This window comes from Drosophila yakuba, chromosome 3L, assembly GCF_016746365.2.
Source record: "Drosophila yakuba strain Tai18E2 chromosome 3L, Prin_Dyak_Tai18E2_2.1, whole genome shotgun sequence".
NCBI lineage: Eukaryota > Metazoa > Arthropoda > Insecta > Diptera > Drosophilidae > Drosophila > Drosophila yakuba.
Window position 1 is genome coordinate 6,687,132 of NC_052529.2, and position 17,112 is coordinate 6,704,243.

Consider the following 17,112-nt stretch of genomic DNA (forward strand, 5'->3'; position numbering starts at 1 on the left):
AAATTTTATTGCTGCAATCTTGTTTGTCGTCGTCGTCCTCGTCCTTTTCCTTTTCCTCGTCAAAGGAGCGCGCACGCCGGGCGACATTTCAAATGCCATCCTAAGGACTTTTACACACATATATAGCGGAGGTCGCAATTGTAGCAACAAGATATCATGTATATTGTCATGGTTCTTTGTATTATGATGAAGGCATCAAAACCTACTTTACTAACATAGCTACTTCCAGTTCTTTAAAAGAAAACCTGAAAACCTGTATCGATATATTAGTTAAATTGTATATTTATTTCTTCGCTTTCCTTTTTTCCTGCTTGCTATTATCTTGACCCCAACTGTGCTCGTATCCACTTGAGGCAGAGGCGTAGCCATATCCTGATGAATATTCGAGTCCTTTTCTTACTCGCCCCCTTCTACGCAACTGGCTGGGTAAGCCGAATGCTCCTTTAATCCGAGAGGACTGGACATTGTTGTACAGGCTGTCGTTGTCGCAGCCGGAAATGCGTCTAATAAGCGTGTGTGTCGAGTGAGAGCATTACGTATACGTAATATACATTTATACACATATATAAGTGTCTAACATACATCTCAGTCAGCAATTTAAAGTGCGACCCTTTTTTATTTTTGGTTTTTGGATTGCTTTAAGACTGCTGCTCCACAAACAATGAGAGCAAATATTTCAGGAAAATTAGTTTCCTTTGTTCCTCCAGAGAGTCTGAGACAAAAGAAGCGAAATTTCCCGCAATCAGCGAAAGAAGCAACCATAAAAACGCTCAGCAGTGCAGGGCAAAAACCAAAACGAACGGCAGGGGAAAATCAATAAAATGCAGTTAATATAGGGATTAAATAAATGAAAAATACTGCAGGCCAATGTGTTCGCTCCTCCTTTAAGATAAAATCTATTTTATGCTTGGCATTTATGGCCCAGACACGCACAGTGGCCCACAAAAGTCACTGCCCGACAGCAACACTACACACTACATGTGTCAGCACGAAAGCCAATGAATTGTTTTTATGTGCTAATGTCCGGCAGGATCCGGGCCCAAAATCCGGTATGCCTTTTGCATGCCCGACACGTAAGACGATTTGATTTCAATTTCCCAGATTCAAGCAACTTGCCACTGTCATCTTTGCCCACCCACCCCAATGAGTTGGCAAGTTTGGCACACCGCTGCGTATGCTTAATACGATTTGGGTCCGACCATCAGATAATCACTGGGTATTTCAGCCACTCCACTGCGGTGAGTGTTGCCGTAAACAATTTCTGATCGATGGCACCCGAAAGTAATCAAATAATTCGATTAAACCGATTTCGCTTAGCCGGTTTTCCCCAGCTGTAAATACGTACACATTCTTGTAGTACCTTAAAGCAGTGCAAAAGTCAGCCAATGTCGTCCATTTTGTCAAAAAAATATCACAGCCGTCATTTGGCGAAATCTATGCTTATCACTTATCACTTATCACTCGAGTGGACGACGTTTGCCGCCAGTTTGCCTGTGAAGTGCGTTTAATTGAAAGCCTGCGGTGTGTAATCTCACTAGTCCGATAAGAGCAGATACTTCTTTTTTATTTTGGGCTTCGCCCAATCAAAGCCGATAAGTGCGACTACATCCTTCTTGGCCGACATCAATAAGAGCAACAAAAAAAAAAAACAGTGCAAATGCCACGACTGATAAGCAATTTCACGCGAATAAACAGAAATGACTTGGTCAGAATACAAGAGGCCCGGCCAACTATTAAATGGTATATAAGTGCCGCCGCGGACAGTGAAGAATCATTCGTTCTCCGACCATCATCATGAAAGTGCTCGTAGTATTCGCCCTGGCTCTGGCCACCGCCTCCGCCGGTCTGCTGCCCCAGCAGCTGCCGATCCATCCCCGTGACCTGCCCGCCGTGGCCTCGATCGAGGGTCGCATCACCAACGGCAAGACCGCCACTGCCGGCCAGTTCCCCTACCAGGTGGGACTCAGCTTCGCCAGCACCAGCGGCAGCTGGTGGTGCGGTGGTTCCATCATCGACAACCAATGGGTTCTGACTGCTGCTCACTGCACTTCTGGGTAAGTAAAAGTGTCCATCTAAAGCAGTAACATTACATTAATTATTACGATTTAAATTCTAGTGCCTCCGCTGTGACCATCTACTACGGAGCCACCGTGCGCACCAGCGCCAAGCTCACCCAGACCGTTGCCAGCTCCAACTTCGTGCAGCATGCCAGCTACAACTCGGTTGTGCTGAGGAACGACATTTCCCTGATCAAGACCCCGTCGGTTTCCTTCACCACCGATATCAACAAGGTTGAGCTGCCCGCTATCGCCGGTACCTACTCCACCTACGCCGGCCAGACCGCCGTTGCCTCCGGATGGGGCAAGACCTCCGATGCCGCCTCCAGCGTCGCCAACACCCTGCAGTACGAAGACTTCTCTGTTGTGTCCGTCGCCGTTTGCCAGAACACCTATGGCTCTCTGATCGCCACCAACAACGTGATTTGCGTTGCCACCCCCAACAAGACATCCACCTGCAACGGCGACTCTGGCGGCCCACTGGTCCTTGTCAGCAACGGCAAGCTCATCGGTGTCACCTCCTTCGTGTCCAGCGCTGGTTGCGAGTCCGGTGCCCCTGCTGGCTTCACCCGTGTGACCAGCTACTTGGACTGGATCAAGACCAACTCCGGCGTCTCCTACTAAGCACATCATGAATAAAACGATTATTAACCAACACCGAGACTCTTCGATTCTGGGAAAACTGTGGCCAAGTTAGGTTTTAGACGAACTGGTTAGAAAATAATATTTTGTAGCATACTTTTAAGCTAAAAACACGAGAGATCGCTACTATCAAATACCCGATGGCCACGAACTTGGTTCGGAAAAGCTTCCTTCCACCTTTTACATACTCATCAACGAACCTAGAACAAGGTACAAGTGCACGGGTACTCTACGAGTATCTTTTTTTAAGTTATATACAAAGTAGGAAGAAGTCCAAATGCTCGAATATGAAAGGAGATCGTAAATCTTCGAACCAACGGATTACGGATATTTACAACCACTGATTCAGGAGGCTATATAAGAAGTTGTGCCAGTGAATTTGCTAACAGTGGAAAACGTACCAAGACGATGAAGGTGCTAGGTGTTCTGATAATTTCGGCTTTTGCCTTGACGGCGGCCTATGAAAAGGCTGTGCCCGTGAAGGACATGCCCGCGGGCAAGAGGATCAACGGACGTATCACCAATGGATATCCCGCCTACGAGGGCAAGGTGCCCTACATCGTAGCCCTGCGATTCGAGAGCGGAAACGGTGGCTGGAACTGCGGTGGCTCCATCATTGGCCACGAATGGGTACTCACTGCCGCCCACTGTACCTACGGAGCCAGTTACGTGAACATCAACTACGGAGCCGTGTGGCGCCACCAGCCGCAGTTCACCCACGTCTCATCGGACATGATTACCCATCCCGACTACGATACCGGCAACTTGCGCAACGACATCGCCCTGATTCGCACTCCGCACGTGGACTTCTGGTCGCTGGTCAACAAGGTGGAGCTCCCGAGGTACGATGATCGCTACAACAACTTCTACGGCTGGTGGGCCCTGCTCTCCGGATGGGGCGCTACCTCCGATACCAGCGGCATGACCGACTACCTCAACTGCGTGGACATCCAGATATCGGACAACAGCGTCTGCATGGACTACTACGGCAGCCACTTCATCACCGAGAACAGCCTGTGCTACGCCACGCCCGAGAACAAGGGCTCCTGCGGCGGCGACTCCGGCGGCCCACTCGTCCTCCACGACGGCAACCGCCAGGTGGGCATCGTGTCCTTCGGTTCCGCCGACGGCTGCCTGTCCAACGGCCCCAAGGGATTGACCCGAGTGACCGGCTACTTGGACTGGATCCGTGACCACACCGGCATTTCCTACTAATATATTTCGCCAATTTAAGGAAATAAATGAAATACAATAATGCATCCAAATCCGTTGGTATTTTGTATCCTTGTTATCCTTTATATTTATAATAGGATATTAGAAAAATATTACGATCTATGATCTACTGTAAATGGCTCATACTTCGATTTATACGACCGTCTTTAGAATATATATGTACATATACATATGTATATACATTTTGATATAATATATTATATACATTATTATATACATATTAATATTCGCAAAAAAACAGAAAATCGATTTTCGCCAAAATTTCAATATTTACGATTGGTATTTTCGGTAAAACTCGCCTAAAAATGGTCAGAAAGTTAAAAGAATTACATTTTTGTACTCCTATTTACCAATACTAACCAACCAAATCACTTTTTGACCGACTCTGTTAAAATAATTTTTGACCAAATTTTCGCATTTTTTGTAAGGGGTACCATCATCAAAAATTGCAAAAAATATGAAAAAAATTGAATTTTTTTTTGAAAACACAGTTCGATAGGAAATTTTATTACGAACTCAACGAGGTATGACATTCCATATTTGGAGCTATATTTTGAATGCTGTGATCAAAATTCTGATAATAATTTACGCAAAAACACAGAAAATCGATATTTGCAAAATTTTGATATTTACAATTGGTATTTTCGGTATAATTTGGCTTAAAATGGTCAGAATGTTAAAAGAATTACATTTTTGTACTCCTAATTACCAATACTAATCAACCAAATCACTTTTTGACCGACTCTGTTAAAATAATTTTTGGCCAATTTTCGCATTTTTTGTAAGGGGTACCATCATCAAAATTTGCAAAAAATATGAAAAGAATAGAATTTTTTTTGAAAACACAGTTCGATTGGAAATTTAATTACGAACTCAACGAGGTATAACATTCCATATTCGGACCAATACTTCGAAAGTTCTGATCAAAATACTGATATTTATAATCGCAAAAACGCAGAAAATCGATTTTCGGCAAATAGAAAAAAATCATCATCAAAAATTGCAAAAAATTGTGAAAAAAATGAAATTTTTTTTTAAAACACAGTTCGATTGGAAATTTAATTACGAACTCAGCGAGGTATGACATTCCATATTTAGTCCACTATTTCGAATGCTGTGATCAAAATTCTGATAATAATTTACGCAAAAACACAGAAAATCGATATTTGCAAAATTTTGATATTTACAATTGGTATTTTCGGTATAATTTGGCTTAAAATGGTCAGAATGTTAAAAGAATTACATTTTTGTACTCCTAATTACCAATACTAATCAACCAAATCACTTTTTGACCGACTCTGTTAAAATAATTTTTGGCCAATTTTCGCATTTTTTGTAAGGGGTACCATCATCAAAAATTGCAAAAAATGTGAAAGTAATAGAATTTTATTTTGAAAACACAGTTCGATTGGAAATTTAATTACGAACTCAACGAGGTATAACATTCAATATTCGGACCAATACTTCGGAAGTTCTGATCAAAATACTGATATTAATAATCGCAAAAACGCAGAAAATCGATTTTCGGCAAATGGGTAAAATCATCATCAAAATTTGCAAAAAATATAAAAATACTAATACATATATGTATATTTCAACCTTCAGTTTAGTTCTTTATGCCTTCTGCAACTTGATCGCCAGTAAAGAAAATCAATAACCCTTTATATTTTTGTTTAGCGCATTTTTATTGAATCATCTCCATTTTAGTAAGAGATTCCAGTGTGGTCGCGGATCCAGTCCAGGTAGCTGGTGACGCGCACCATTCCCTTGGGACCGTTGGAGAGGCAGCCGGCGGAGGAGCCGAAGGACACGATGCCCACCTGGCGGTTGCCGTCGTGGAGGACCAATGGGCCGCCGGAGTCGCCGCTGCAGGTGCCCTTGTTCTCGGGGGTGGGGATGCAGATGAGGTCGCCGGAGAAGCTGCCGTAGTAGTTCTCGCACACGGAGTTCTCGCCGATCTGGACATCCACGCAGTTCAAGTACTCGGAGACGCCAACATCGTCGGAGGTCTTGCCCCATCCGGAGACGAGGGCCCACCAGCCTTGGTAGTTGTTGTAGCGATCGTCGTACCTGGGCAGCTCAACCTTGTTGACCAGCGACCAGAAGTCGACGTGCGGGGTGCGAATCAGAGAGATGTCACCAGATCCGTGTTCGATGAAGTCGTTGCGTCCCACCCAGTGGGTGTACTGTGCCTGCAGGCGCCAGAGAGCTCCGTAGTAGATGGTCACCGATTCCATGCCATCGGTGCAGTGCTTGGCGGTCATCACCCAGGTGTTGCCGATGATGGAGCCGCCGCACCAGGTGCCACCGCCGTTCTTGCTGAAGCCCAAGCCGACAATGTAGGGCACCTTGCCCTCGTAGGCAGGATATCCCATGGTGATCCTACCCTCGATCGAGGCCTTGCCCACGGGCACATCCTTCCAGAAGACCGCCTTCTCAAAAGCCGTGGCGGAGGCAATCACCCCCAGGAGCAGAACCGCTAGCACCTTCATCTTAGTTAAGTTTAGCACACTTAATAATGGTAAACAAACGAACGCGCCACTTTTATAGGACTTCTTTTCAACCGGAAACGAAATAATCCGCAGGGAACATAATTTACAACTCTCAGATAACAACGGTCCATGTTTTGTATGCGGAGTTAAGCCAGCTGGACGAATCGTGAATGGAAAGTGCCACTTTCGATAAGATTTAAATGTGTCCATTATCAATGGAGGCTTGTCGGAGTTGGATTTATAATGACAATAAAATATATTTGTTTTATTACTCTAAACGGGATTATACCCAAATGTAATTACATTTTACAATAAACAAATATAATATAAATAATATATCTATAAATATAACCGTAGCTGCGAATGCCTTTCTTTTTAACGAAAGTGCATAAATTTACACTATTTAAATGTAACGGCTACTTTCAAGCAGTGCTACCACTCATTAAGTAAGCGAGTGCACCAACCATTTGGCCTTGCCACACTTTTACGTTGCTCAGTTGAGCTGAAAATATTTGACATTTTCACTAGGAGGCACTGAATCTTGAGCACCTTAGATAAGGTTTTAAGCTATTTAATAATATTGACAAAATGTTTTTTCGAAAGTAGCGAAAGTAGTTTTCACTAAAAACGAAATCGATAGCTGCTATCTCTGTTGGCCGACTACTCGACTTATCGATAACTCTGTGAGTGGTTGAACCAGCTCTAATCCAAGCTGTTTATTTTACAAAAAGAACACAAAAGTTGTAATTTTGCCATTTAATTGTATGCAAAATAGGACTTTTCAGCATCTTTGCATATAGTTCAACCCAGATTTCAGAAAAACACCACTTGGCGGCGATATATTTCGCTTGAAAATAGCAAATTGCCGATAAATTACCCCCCGGAGTGACAAAGATCTGCATTTTCAGACAGACGCCTGCAGAAAAAAGGGTTTTACAACAAGGAAATGCGCGATTTTGCAAAGGTAAGTAAACTATAGGATATCTTCGACGTCCTAAAACTCTATTTCAAGTAAGTCAGCAGAACCAATAGCATGTACTGATATCTTTGAGCTAATATACAAAGAATAAACCTCTTCATCACAATAGAAAACTACATGTACATACATATGCATTTTAGGAATGATTTCTAGAGTTCAACGGCAAATATAATGGATAACATTGTCTACGACTTTGCCAAGATCACGTTTCAACCAAAGGAGAACAGGTAAGTCCTTAGAATACATCTACCGATAACTATCCTGAAAATCTTCACTTCAGGTCATCCACCAGCTCGAATCTCTCGTGGCGACTGAAGGAGATGGCCATGTCGGACATGGAGGAGATGCAGGACACATCCGAGCCCATAGCTGCGCCCGATTCCGATGACAATGTCAGCAGTGCATCGCAAGACTCCGACGATGTGGACTCCCAGTTGAGTCGCTGCGAGGACAATGATGACGACAGCGATTGCATCAGTGGATCATCCAGACGAAGTTCCAGTTTTGGCGCTCGAGCGGGCGTGGCTCGTCGTAGGATGCCCGCCAGGGTGTCCAAGGACAACTTCAACCGGATCTGCAGCGCCATCATGAAACCCATCAAAAAGAAGCAACGCAAAGAGCTGAACACAAATGCGCAAACGCTGAAGAGCATTGAAAAGATCTACACCAACAAGCGTATGAAAAAGTTCACGCCCACCAATCTGGAGACAATCTTCGAGGAACCCAGCGACGAGAATGCCGCCGATGCTGAGGACGACAGCGAGGAGTGCTCCATCAGCAGCCAAGTGAAGGTAGTCAAGGTTTGGGGTCGCAAACTGCGCCGGGCCATATCCTTTAGCGATGGTCTGAACAAGAATAAAATCCTGTCGAAGAGGCGCCGCCAGAAGGTGAAGAAGACCTTTGGCAAGCGATTCGCACTCAAGAAAATTTCCATGACCGAGTTCCACGATCGCCTGAACAAGAGCTTCGACAGTGCCATGCTGGAGGGGGATGATGGAGAGGCGGGAGGTTCGGTGGAGACCATCGAGCTACCCAAGACATCCATGACCATGGAAGACATACAGCTGCCGGCAATGAGCAGCCAACACCAGTTCCTCATGCAACCGGCGGGCTTTGAGTAGAGAGACTGAATGATCCATTAAATGCGCCCCCATTATTCTTCATTGCATTAAAACTAGCTAATAGTGTCCAAAAACAAATGTACTGATACCAATTATGAAGTTAGGTTTTACGTTCGTTTGGTTTACTTCACACACCTTAGTCTTAAGCCCCATAAAAGTTATATGAGTGTAAATAGCATGTAGAAGAAAACAAAATAAGAGCTATACCTAGAACTAAACTTATCCAGCCATAGAATACGATTCTGTGCCTAGCCATTAAGACCATAAATAAATGATGAAAATACATACATATCCATGCACTGTCGCTCGGAAAATCATGTAAATTCAAGGGAATTTTATAATACTGTGGGATTCATGATTGAATTTCTTTTAAATTTGTGTTAGACTTTATAATCTATTGGACAAGAATAAAATAGTGTTTTTCGAAATGTTTTTGTAACTTAACACAGTTTGTGATTTATAATTTAACTCAGCTATTTTTATTAGTTCCCCAAATTCCAGTAAATTTCGTGACATAATAGGCTATAAAGAGCGATTTGGGGTGGTAAACAGTGCGCTAACGAGGAACACTAAAAGAAACTAATAAATAAACCCAATCGAATGCGAAACGGAAGCGAAACGCACCGAGGTGGCCAAAATCCTGGACGAATTGTGCGAGCCGGGTGGCGTTCAAGCTCAATTATTTAACGGCCGCCGCGTGATTAGCAAGTGCAATAAAATGCAGTAACAAAAACGCGCCCATTATTAATGAGTGCAACATGCAACGGGCGCGATTATGCAGCAAATATAAATGTATAGATGTAGACAAAGATATAGACATAGATATAGATATAGACGCACCACCGCACGATATCGAACTGCACCACCGTCGCCTAACAAGGGGGTGGTGGGTGGTGTTGTGGTGCTGTGTTGCAGTGGTGCTGTGGCGCTGTGTTGTGGTGCATTTGCTGTTGCTGTTGCATTTGCATAATCATGCTGTTGTGCCTCACTGTTGTTGCAGCCTCATTACATTCGGCTTCATTTCGATCCAATCGCGATCTGATTTACCTCAATTCGATTCCATTCGATTCGATTTGAACATATCACATCATCGGCGAGCGCGAGACGATTTGATTTATTTGCTTGGCTAGGCACACAGACCGCAGTAATTTCCTAAATCGACAACAATGGCCAACCGACAGGTAACAGAAATACTTTCAACACCAAATAAAGCTGATTATCTCAGTCGGTAGGCGGCAGGCGGTGCACGAATTAATTTAATTAACAACACATGCATATTTTATGCTGCACTTCATTTCCTGCTAAGAATTCTACACATGCCATTGCCGCCAGTGAGTTGAGCTGCATGCAACCGCATGGAAAACTGTTAATTTGTCTATGAGCCACCGACAGCTGTCCGCCTCCCCCAATCCAAATACCCAACTCAAACCTAAACCCAAAGCCGGGCCAGAGACCAGGCACCTTCCCTTGAACCTCCCACATCTGCCCTGGCAATACCCTTGAGGTCTGCAGTCCCAGTAGTCGGCTTAATTTGAATCAAAGGCGTACCATCAACTTGCAGCTACTGTGGTTGGTGCAGACAAATCGCACAGTCAAGCCCCGCGAAGTGGAACACTCATCAAGCAGCACTGTAAGACTTGTTATGAAAGCTAGATCTATAGAAACTGCATTTAAAATATGTTGTGAGTTTTACTTAAATTTAAAGTTATAAATTGAGGAATTTGTATTTAATGTAACTTTACTAAGTAATAAGCTATGTTTCGATATGATACTTTTTGGAATGAAAATCCAGTTGAACATAGGGAGGCTTCACTGTGTGGCCAAATAAAATCCCAACTTAGGCTGAAGATGGAACAGAGGCGGCTTGCAAATCGTATAACTATAACAGCTTCACTTACAGCAAACCACTGGAGCTTTTTTTTCTCAATGGAAGACTCTAAGAAAAAAAAAGAAAAGAAAAAATATATAAAACACGATCGCAAATGCATAATGAAGATGGAGTTAAAGCGAGAAGTGAGTGAAGTGGGGAGTGATGTAATAGCGCCAAAGCGGGCGGATAACTAGAGTTACAGCTTCGCATTCAATTTAAATGGCAAAACCACAAACACAGGCCGAGATCCACGGTGAAATGTAACCTATGCGGCACATATATCCATTTTTGCGACTAAAATGCGGACCAACGTTTGTGGCAAAGGGCGGATTTCAACTGCGAAAAGTGACAGTTCCTCAATGAAAAGAAGAGTCAAGAGTCAGATGCAAATACTAAAAGAGAGAGAGTGATCGTCGATTGACAGGGGAGCATTATTCAGTGGCAAATTAATCCAAATTGATGCAACTGCAATTGTGCGCGGCCAGCTGAAATGCAGCCAAATAGATGAAATAATTAAGGCGGCGCGCAATTTCAGCGCTGCTGGCAAAAGAGTTTATAAAAATGCTGGCAACCTGCGCGCCGGCGCAGTGGCTAAATAGACGCGAAGAAAGCAGTACTGGCGGCGGACTGGAGGTTACGACGCGCGTTGCGATTTCAACTGGGGTTTTCAAAGCGGTTAAGTGTCCAGTAACCAGCGTAACGGCTTTGCTAAACGGGAAAAACAAAAGTGACCAGTGGGTGAACGAGTGGCAGGAGGCGAGCGTCGCGGAAGTGCAAGTGGACGCAAGGAAGTCAGGAAGTCGAAGTCCAGCTGTCGAAAGGAAAGCAGTTTTCACTGTCAAGGAAGCAGTGGCCAGAACGAAACAAGCAGCACAATACTTCCAGGAAGCAGGATAGAAAGCAGTTCAGGGAATTTCAGTGTTACCTCTGAATCAAGGCATTAGGACAGAACTTATAAACGAAGTAAATCGGAATAAAAATATAAACAATTAAATATATACTTACATACAAACATAGGGAAGTAAGCACAAAAAGCTGTTAAGACAAACTGACCAGACACGCGAGAAATTCTTGCGAAATATATAAATCTTCATACCAATAACTCTTTTAAGCCGAGTATTCAGGTAAAGATACGATATTAATATCAATTAATTCGACTAGTGGTATATTGAAGTGGTTAGGCAGCAACTGAAGTTGATAAATCTTTGAAAAAGTTGAGCAAAATAGTTGTCAAAACAACTAAGAAAGCAAAGCTCCAGGAAGTTGATCCCCAAGAAACCAAGAACATAGTTTAGAATTCGTATAAAAGCCTAACGGCGCCGGAAGTAAGCAGTTTTAGAATACCCGCATTCAGCTAAACAGGAAACCATGCAAAGGAAACACAGTTAGCAGTGAAAGCAGTCGAATCAACATAAGTGCCAGCAATTGCACTCGCAATTAAAAATTAAATGCGTGCGCGAACAAAGCGACCAAGCCAATGTCCAAACAATCTGTGCATACAAGTGCCACGCTGCTGCTGCTCATTTGGCTGACATGGCTAACGATGCACTGCATCGCGCTGGACTGGCAGCAGGTTAAGCCGATGTACCTGGTGTCCATGTACCCCGGTCCCGACGGTCTCTCCTCTTCCTCATCCTCCCCTTTTACCTCCTCCGCATCCTCATCCGGTTCCCAGGAGCACGATGCGGAAATGAGTGCCAGCAACGTGGACAATCGGCATATGAAGGGGTTGGGAATGGGCAGGGGGTTGGGCTCATTCAGCGAAGAGGACGATCGGGAGCCACTGGTTCTTAATCTGGAAACCACGCCGCTGATGGAGAAGATGCTGCCCGAGGGCGCGATGGCCATGGATCGCATCTTTGGCGGTGATGTGGGCAATCCCCACTGTTTTCCCTACCAGGTGGGAATGCTGCTTCAAAGACCCAAGGGTCTGTACTGGTGTGGTGGATCACTGATCTCTGATAAGCATGTCATCACCGCTGCCCACTGTGTCGACATGTAATTGATGCATAGGAGATCCGAAAGATCCAATAATCTGAAGCTTCTACATTTTGCAGGGCAAAGAGGGCACTGGTTTTCCTGGGCGCCAATGAGATCAAGAACGCCAAGGAGAAGGGCCAGGTTCGACTGATGGTGCCTAGCGAAAACTTCCAGATCTACCCCACCTGGAATCCAAAGAGATTGAAGGATGACATTGCGCTGGTCAGACTGCCTCATGCCGTCAGCTTTAATGGTGAGTGAGGTTATCAAAAAGTTGTGAAACTAACTATAATTTGTTGATAATACATCATTTTAGAGCGCATCCATCCCATTCAATTGCCGAAGAGGCACTACGAGTATCGCAGTTTCAAGAACAAGCTGGCCATCGCATCCGGCTGGGGTCGCTATGCCACCGGAGTCCATGCGATCAGCAATGTGCTGCGCTATGTCCAGCTGCAGATCATCGATGGACGGACATGCAAGTCCAACTTTCCGCTCTCCTATCGAGGTACAAATATATGCACCAGTGGACGGAATGCCCGTTCCACGTGCAACGGGGATTCGGGAGGACCTTTGGTTCTCCAAAGGCGGCACTCGAAGAAGAGAGTCCTGGTGGGCATTACATCGTTTGGCAGCATATACGGCTGCGATCGCGGCTATCCGGCGGCCTTCACCAAAGTGGCCTCATATTTGGATTGGATTAGCGATGAGACTGGTGTAAGTTCCCACCAGGATACCACGGAGGCAATATTCTTCGATCAGTATGTACGAGAGTATGGCAAACCACGACAAAGTCGACGCTTGGAAACGGAAGAGCAGTTGGAGGACGATGTGCCCGACGAACTAGATGTGCATCCGAGACCTGTTTCCGATGAGGACATCTCCGAGAATGTCAGACCACGAACACGGTCACGCCCACACTCCGAACACGAGTTTTATTTCTTGTAACCCAAAAATAAAAGTTTATTTTAAGATCAAAATCAACGCTTAGTTGCCGTAGTTGACCACACCAGTCTGTGCTTCGATCCAGTCCAGGTAGTAAGTGATACGGGTGAAGACACCGGGCCATCCCTTCTCGCAGCCGAGGGCAATGCCGAAGGAGGTGGCTCCAATCAGGGTGTTGCTGCCGTCATCGAGGACCAGAGGACCGCCGGAGTCGCCGTTGCAGGTGGAGATGCCGCCGGTGGTCTTGATGCAGATGTTGCTGGCGGCAACCAGGCCGAAGTACCAGGGGGAGCAGCCGCTGTTGTTCATGATGGGCACCTTGGCGTACTGCAGAATGTCGGTGGCTCCGGTGGCAGCTGGAAAGTAGGGAAACATTGCTTAGAACAGTTCTTGGATAGTTCATAATTATAGCCACTATCATTACATATATTTTTAGAGATTAAATACTCATTAAGCTTGTTTAAAAATAAAATTAAGTGTTGAAAAAAGCGAGACAAGATTAGAGTACATAAAAATCGAGTTTTGATAATAAATTTCAAGTGCTTTATGCGACTAGATTAAGAAGATTATATTCACTTGGACAAAGGTAAAATATCGTGTGAAATGGCTTTTTTCGATCGTAAATTGAATCAATGAAATATCAAAAATACAAATTTGTTACGCCCTTAAGTCACTCGTAGAATATGTTAGGTGAGTTTTCATATTTTGCAAGTGCCAAACTGGCTTGTTGCGTAGTAAAAACCTAACTTTCTCTGCTAGTTAAGCAATCGAGTTCATTTTTACTAGGGTCTAAGGGTCACTTACAGTCGCTGATCTTGCCCCATCCGGAGGCAATGGCATTCTCTCCGCCGTAGGTGCTGTAGCTGTCGGACTTCACGGGCAGTTTAGCGGGCTGGATGTACTCTATAAAGAATTTGACTAGTAACAAATTTCTGCAATAAAAACGTGTGACGAAACACTCACCGTTGAACTCAATGGGCACTGGCAGCTTGATAAGCGAAATATCGTTGGTGATGGTCTCGGCGATCCAATCCTCGTGCACGATCACATTCTTGGTCTCCACAAAGATGATCTGCTGTCCCACCTCCTTGGCGTTGGTGCGATCGTGGGCGCCCAGATAGACATCCACGCCGGTGGTTAAGCTGTCCGTGCAATGGGCGGCGGTGATGATCCAGCGGTCGCTGATGATGGTGCCACCACACCAGGCAGCTCCTCCGTTCACGTACAGCAATAGTCCCACCTGGTAGGGGAACTGGTTGGGCTCCGCGATCTGTCCACCGGTAATCCTGCCGCCGGGCAGCGTCTCGCCATGAACCTTGGGCATCGGAGTCTCGATGTTCAGGTTCTTGACCGACTGCCAGTCGACGGACTGGGCACCCAGGATGGTGGCCAAAAGCACAACCGTAGCGCAGGCGAATTTCATTTTGATTGCAACTAAAGTGTTGGCCAAGAACGCGGGCACTTTTATACGGATTTTAAAGGGAGCGTGGGTATCATAATTCATCGATTATCTTTGCTGAATTAACCCGACTGGAGTTAACCGAGGTGATTTATAATCGTCTATTGGCCACTACTGATAGAGCCGATGCCACCGTTATTCGTAGCGATAAGGCGGTAGAGCAAACCAAAAAGTGTGAATCGGTTTTGCCCCAATATTGGCAATAAAGCGCAATCATAACAAGAGTAATCAGTTTGTAGTGGGCTTATCTGGAGCAGTGATGACAAACCACAGGCAATTAACCATTTAAAGATGGTAGATTATAGATTTTCTGGAACTAGTATTACCTTAACTCTTCAATAAGACTTTTAATAATAATTTCTGGAACAACATTCCATGGTAGAATATTTTATATAAAGTATAATGTAATTGTATTATCTTTGCCAAAGCTTATCTGTAATACTTTTGTATTGACGGCGATAGCAAAACTGCTGACATCGATTAGCAATGAGGTTTTGTGATTTAATTGCATAACTTAGAGAGCCCACATTCATAATTCTGGCAGTTGAAACTGCGATGTGCCTATGATATGAGTAAACAGTCCGCTCGTACGTGTGAACTTCCTGGCGACTCATTATGATGTCATGACAGCCAATGCACTTCCCTCGATTCAATTAAAAGGTTCGGTATTTTCAAAACAACTTCCAAACTCAATTAAAGCTCAATACTTATGGAATCAAATCGCAATAAAATAAGTAACAAACGGGTGAAACAAAAGCGGAGAACTAAACGAGACATGAATCAAAACGGAAATGGATTTAATGCAACAATTTTTGTTTGCTCAATTGAAGGTCGTCTTAGCTTTGAGCGAGTCCAAACAAAAGCCGTCAAAACAATCCCGTCGAGACGTCCATTCAACCAGCCACAAGTTCACAGAGAAGAGCCACTGAGAGAAGGACAGGTTTACCCATTTAATTAGCACAGCTTTCTAAAAACTACACAATCCAAATGACACCTGCCCCAAGTGCTCGGGTAGGCACACATAAAACCGAATTGCCCATATGACACTATCTCGTTATAAATCAGAAACATAGCCGTTCTATTAGCTCCCCAACAATCGTTGATAGATACATTTAGCAAATCGGCAATAATAAATGGCAAAAGTCCTTGAAGCAGGCCCACAGCAAAGCTAATTAAAACATTAAATGCGTAGCAAACTTTTAAACTGTAACAAAAAGCACATAGCCAATTCAAATCCAAATCAAACTGGAAGTGAAGCTCGTTTCAGGGGTCGAACACTTAAATACACTAGGAGGTTTGTAAGATCTAACCATCCGAAATATATTATGAACATCTGAAACTATCCTCACTACTTAAAATACTGTTATGTTGTAATAAAAGATATCCATTAAATATCATTAATGATCCACATGTCCCCACTTGATAAAAATATCTCAATTCAAAAGCATGGCAAATGGCTATCTTGTTTATGTTACATACACTTAGCCAGAGTAAAATAATTATATAATTTATAAGACAAGATTAAACTGGTTTAAAGCAGCAGCGGTCAAGGGAGCAATATTTTCGTGTGCAGTTGTAATGAGAAGCGAAATTATTTGATATGGGTGCGACTTCATAATAAATATAAATGCATACATGAGCCACCGCCCTCCGCATGTAACATCTTAAATATCTTAAATTGAAAACGCGAACATTTGTAAATAAATAAGATAAAAAGGCATTTCTAAAAAAATAAGATAAAAAGGCATAAACACATCAAAATATTAATTTAACAGTTAAGCTCTGAATGAAATATATGTATCCATCTAATTGCATACACGCATTCGTACACAGAAACAAAATAATCATATGCAAAATTTAAAATTAACGAGTTCAAAATTAAGTCGATGTGTAAATCTTTCAAAAGTGTGCCTCGAAAAGGCATAATGATGATTGCCAGTTTTGGAAAGAGGAACAAGTAGTCCTAATAAGACGAAGATGGTAATAAATAAGATAAGTTACAATTGTAAATATGAAAACACTTTTACTGAAAAGTGAGTTACAAAGTTTGTGAAATACATTTCATTATTGTTTCTCACAAGGAGTTTTCTCGAAATGGGAATAATGTTGACACAATCATTTAAAATATATATGTTAATTAATAAAAAAATCAAAAAGACTTAGTTGAAGAGTAATTTTCCATTGTTAATTAGTTTTTTCAAATCCTGTTGAAATTTGTTTTAGAATTAAATTTCTTTATGCAATACGCCATTATTTGACGGGATAGAATTATTATATAGATGTTAATTAATACAAAAATATTTTGAGATTAAGAATTAAAAACATTTTCCGAAA

At 43.4% G+C, this 17,112-nt stretch overlaps 6 protein-coding genes across 6 annotated transcripts; 4 read left to right on the plus strand and 2 right to left on the minus strand.

The window, feature by feature from the left end:
* Positions 1–1,772: 1,772 nt before the first annotated feature.
* LOC6533143 (serine protease 1) lies at positions 1,773–2,712 on the plus strand. Its single transcript, XM_002093833.4, has 2 exons — positions 1,773–2,054; positions 2,117–2,712. The coding sequence occupies exons 1-2, from the start codon at positions 1,795–1,797 to the stop codon at positions 2,679–2,681; spliced, it is 825 nt and encodes a 274-aa protein (XP_002093869.1). The 5' UTR covers positions 1,773–1,794; the 3' UTR covers positions 2,682–2,712.
* Positions 2,713–3,070: 358 nt separating this feature from the next.
* On the plus strand, positions 3,071–3,964 carry LOC6533144 (serine protease 1). The gene has a single exon (XM_002093834.2). It carries the CDS (start codon positions 3,108–3,110, stop codon positions 3,912–3,914), a length of 807 nt encoding a protein of 268 aa, XP_002093870.1. The 5' UTR covers positions 3,071–3,107; the 3' UTR covers positions 3,915–3,964.
* Positions 3,965–5,595: 1,631 nt separating this feature from the next.
* On the minus strand, positions 5,596–6,453 carry LOC6533145 (serine protease 1). The gene has a single exon (XM_002093835.4). It carries the CDS (start codon positions 6,422–6,424, stop codon positions 5,636–5,638), a length of 789 nt encoding a protein of 262 aa, XP_002093871.1. The 5' UTR covers positions 6,425–6,453; the 3' UTR covers positions 5,596–5,635.
* A 648-nt stretch (positions 6,454–7,101) lies between these two features.
* Positions 7,102–8,968, plus strand: LOC6533146 (protein tantalus). The gene is made up of 3 exons (XM_002093836.4): positions 7,102–7,388; positions 7,544–7,630; positions 7,684–8,968. The coding sequence occupies exons 2-3, from the start codon at positions 7,575–7,577 to the stop codon at positions 8,522–8,524; spliced, it is 897 nt and encodes a 298-aa protein (XP_002093872.1). The 5' UTR covers positions 7,102–7,388; positions 7,544–7,574; the 3' UTR covers positions 8,525–8,968.
* A 1,829-nt stretch (positions 8,969–10,797) lies between these two features.
* LOC6533147 (chymotrypsin BI) lies at positions 10,798–13,354 on the plus strand. Its single transcript, XM_002093837.4, has 3 exons — positions 10,798–12,392; positions 12,452–12,627; positions 12,691–13,354. Exons 1-3 carry the CDS (start codon positions 11,872–11,874, stop codon positions 13,320–13,322), a joined length of 1,329 nt encoding a protein of 442 aa, XP_002093873.1. The 5' UTR covers positions 10,798–11,871; the 3' UTR covers positions 13,323–13,354.
* LOC6533148 (brachyurin) lies at positions 13,308–14,764 on the minus strand. The gene is made up of 3 exons (XM_002093838.4): positions 14,283–14,764; positions 14,124–14,222; positions 13,308–13,675 (listed from the first exon to the last, which is right to left on the minus strand). Exons 1-3 carry the CDS (start codon positions 14,740–14,742, stop codon positions 13,362–13,364), a joined length of 873 nt encoding a protein of 290 aa, XP_002093874.3. The 5' UTR covers positions 14,743–14,764; the 3' UTR covers positions 13,308–13,361.
* Between the last annotated feature and the right edge of the window lie 2,348 nt (positions 14,765–17,112).

Excerpts from the sequence above, each read along its gene's own strand:
- LOC6533143 (XM_002093833.4), top strand. The coding sequence starts at position 1,795 with ATGAAAGTGCTCGTAGTATTCGCCCTGGCTCTGGCCACCGCCTCCGCC. Across the intron at positions 2,055-2,116 it reads GCTGCTCACTGCACTTCTGG|TGCCTCCGCTGTGACCATCT; the intron begins GTAAGTAAAAGT and ends TTTAAATTCTAG.
- LOC6533144 (XM_002093834.2), top strand. The coding sequence starts at position 3,108 with ATGAAGGTGCTAGGTGTTCTGATAATTTCGGCTTTTGCCTTGACGGCG.
- LOC6533148 (XM_002093838.4), bottom strand. The coding sequence starts at position 14,742 with ATGAAATTCGCCTGCGCTACGGTTGTGCTTTTGGCCACCATCCTGGGT. Across the intron at positions 14,223-14,282 it reads AGTGCCCATTGAGTTCAACG|AGTACATCCAGCCCGCTAAA; the intron begins GTGAGTGTTTCG and ends AATTCTTTATAG. Across the intron at positions 13,676-14,123 it reads ATGGGGCAAGATCAGCGACT|CTGCCACCGGAGCCACCGAC; the intron begins GTAAGTGACCCT and ends CCTACTTTCCAG.
- LOC6533146 (XM_002093836.4), top strand. The coding sequence starts at position 7,575 with ATGGATAACATTGTCTACGACTTTGCCAAGATCACGTTTCAACCAAAG. Across the intron at positions 7,631-7,683 it reads TTTCAACCAAAGGAGAACAG|GTCATCCACCAGCTCGAATC; the intron begins GTAAGTCCTTAG and ends TCTTCACTTCAG.
- LOC6533147 (XM_002093837.4), top strand. The coding sequence starts at position 11,872 with ATGTCCAAACAATCTGTGCATACAAGTGCCACGCTGCTGCTGCTCATT. Across the intron at positions 12,393-12,451 it reads GCTGCCCACTGTGTCGACAT|GGCAAAGAGGGCACTGGTTT; the intron begins GTAATTGATGCA and ends TACATTTTGCAG. Across the intron at positions 12,628-12,690 it reads TCATGCCGTCAGCTTTAATG|AGCGCATCCATCCCATTCAA; the intron begins GTGAGTGAGGTT and ends ACATCATTTTAG.
- LOC6533145 (XM_002093835.4), bottom strand. The coding sequence starts at position 6,424 with ATGAAGGTGCTAGCGGTTCTGCTCCTGGGGGTGATTGCCTCCGCCACG.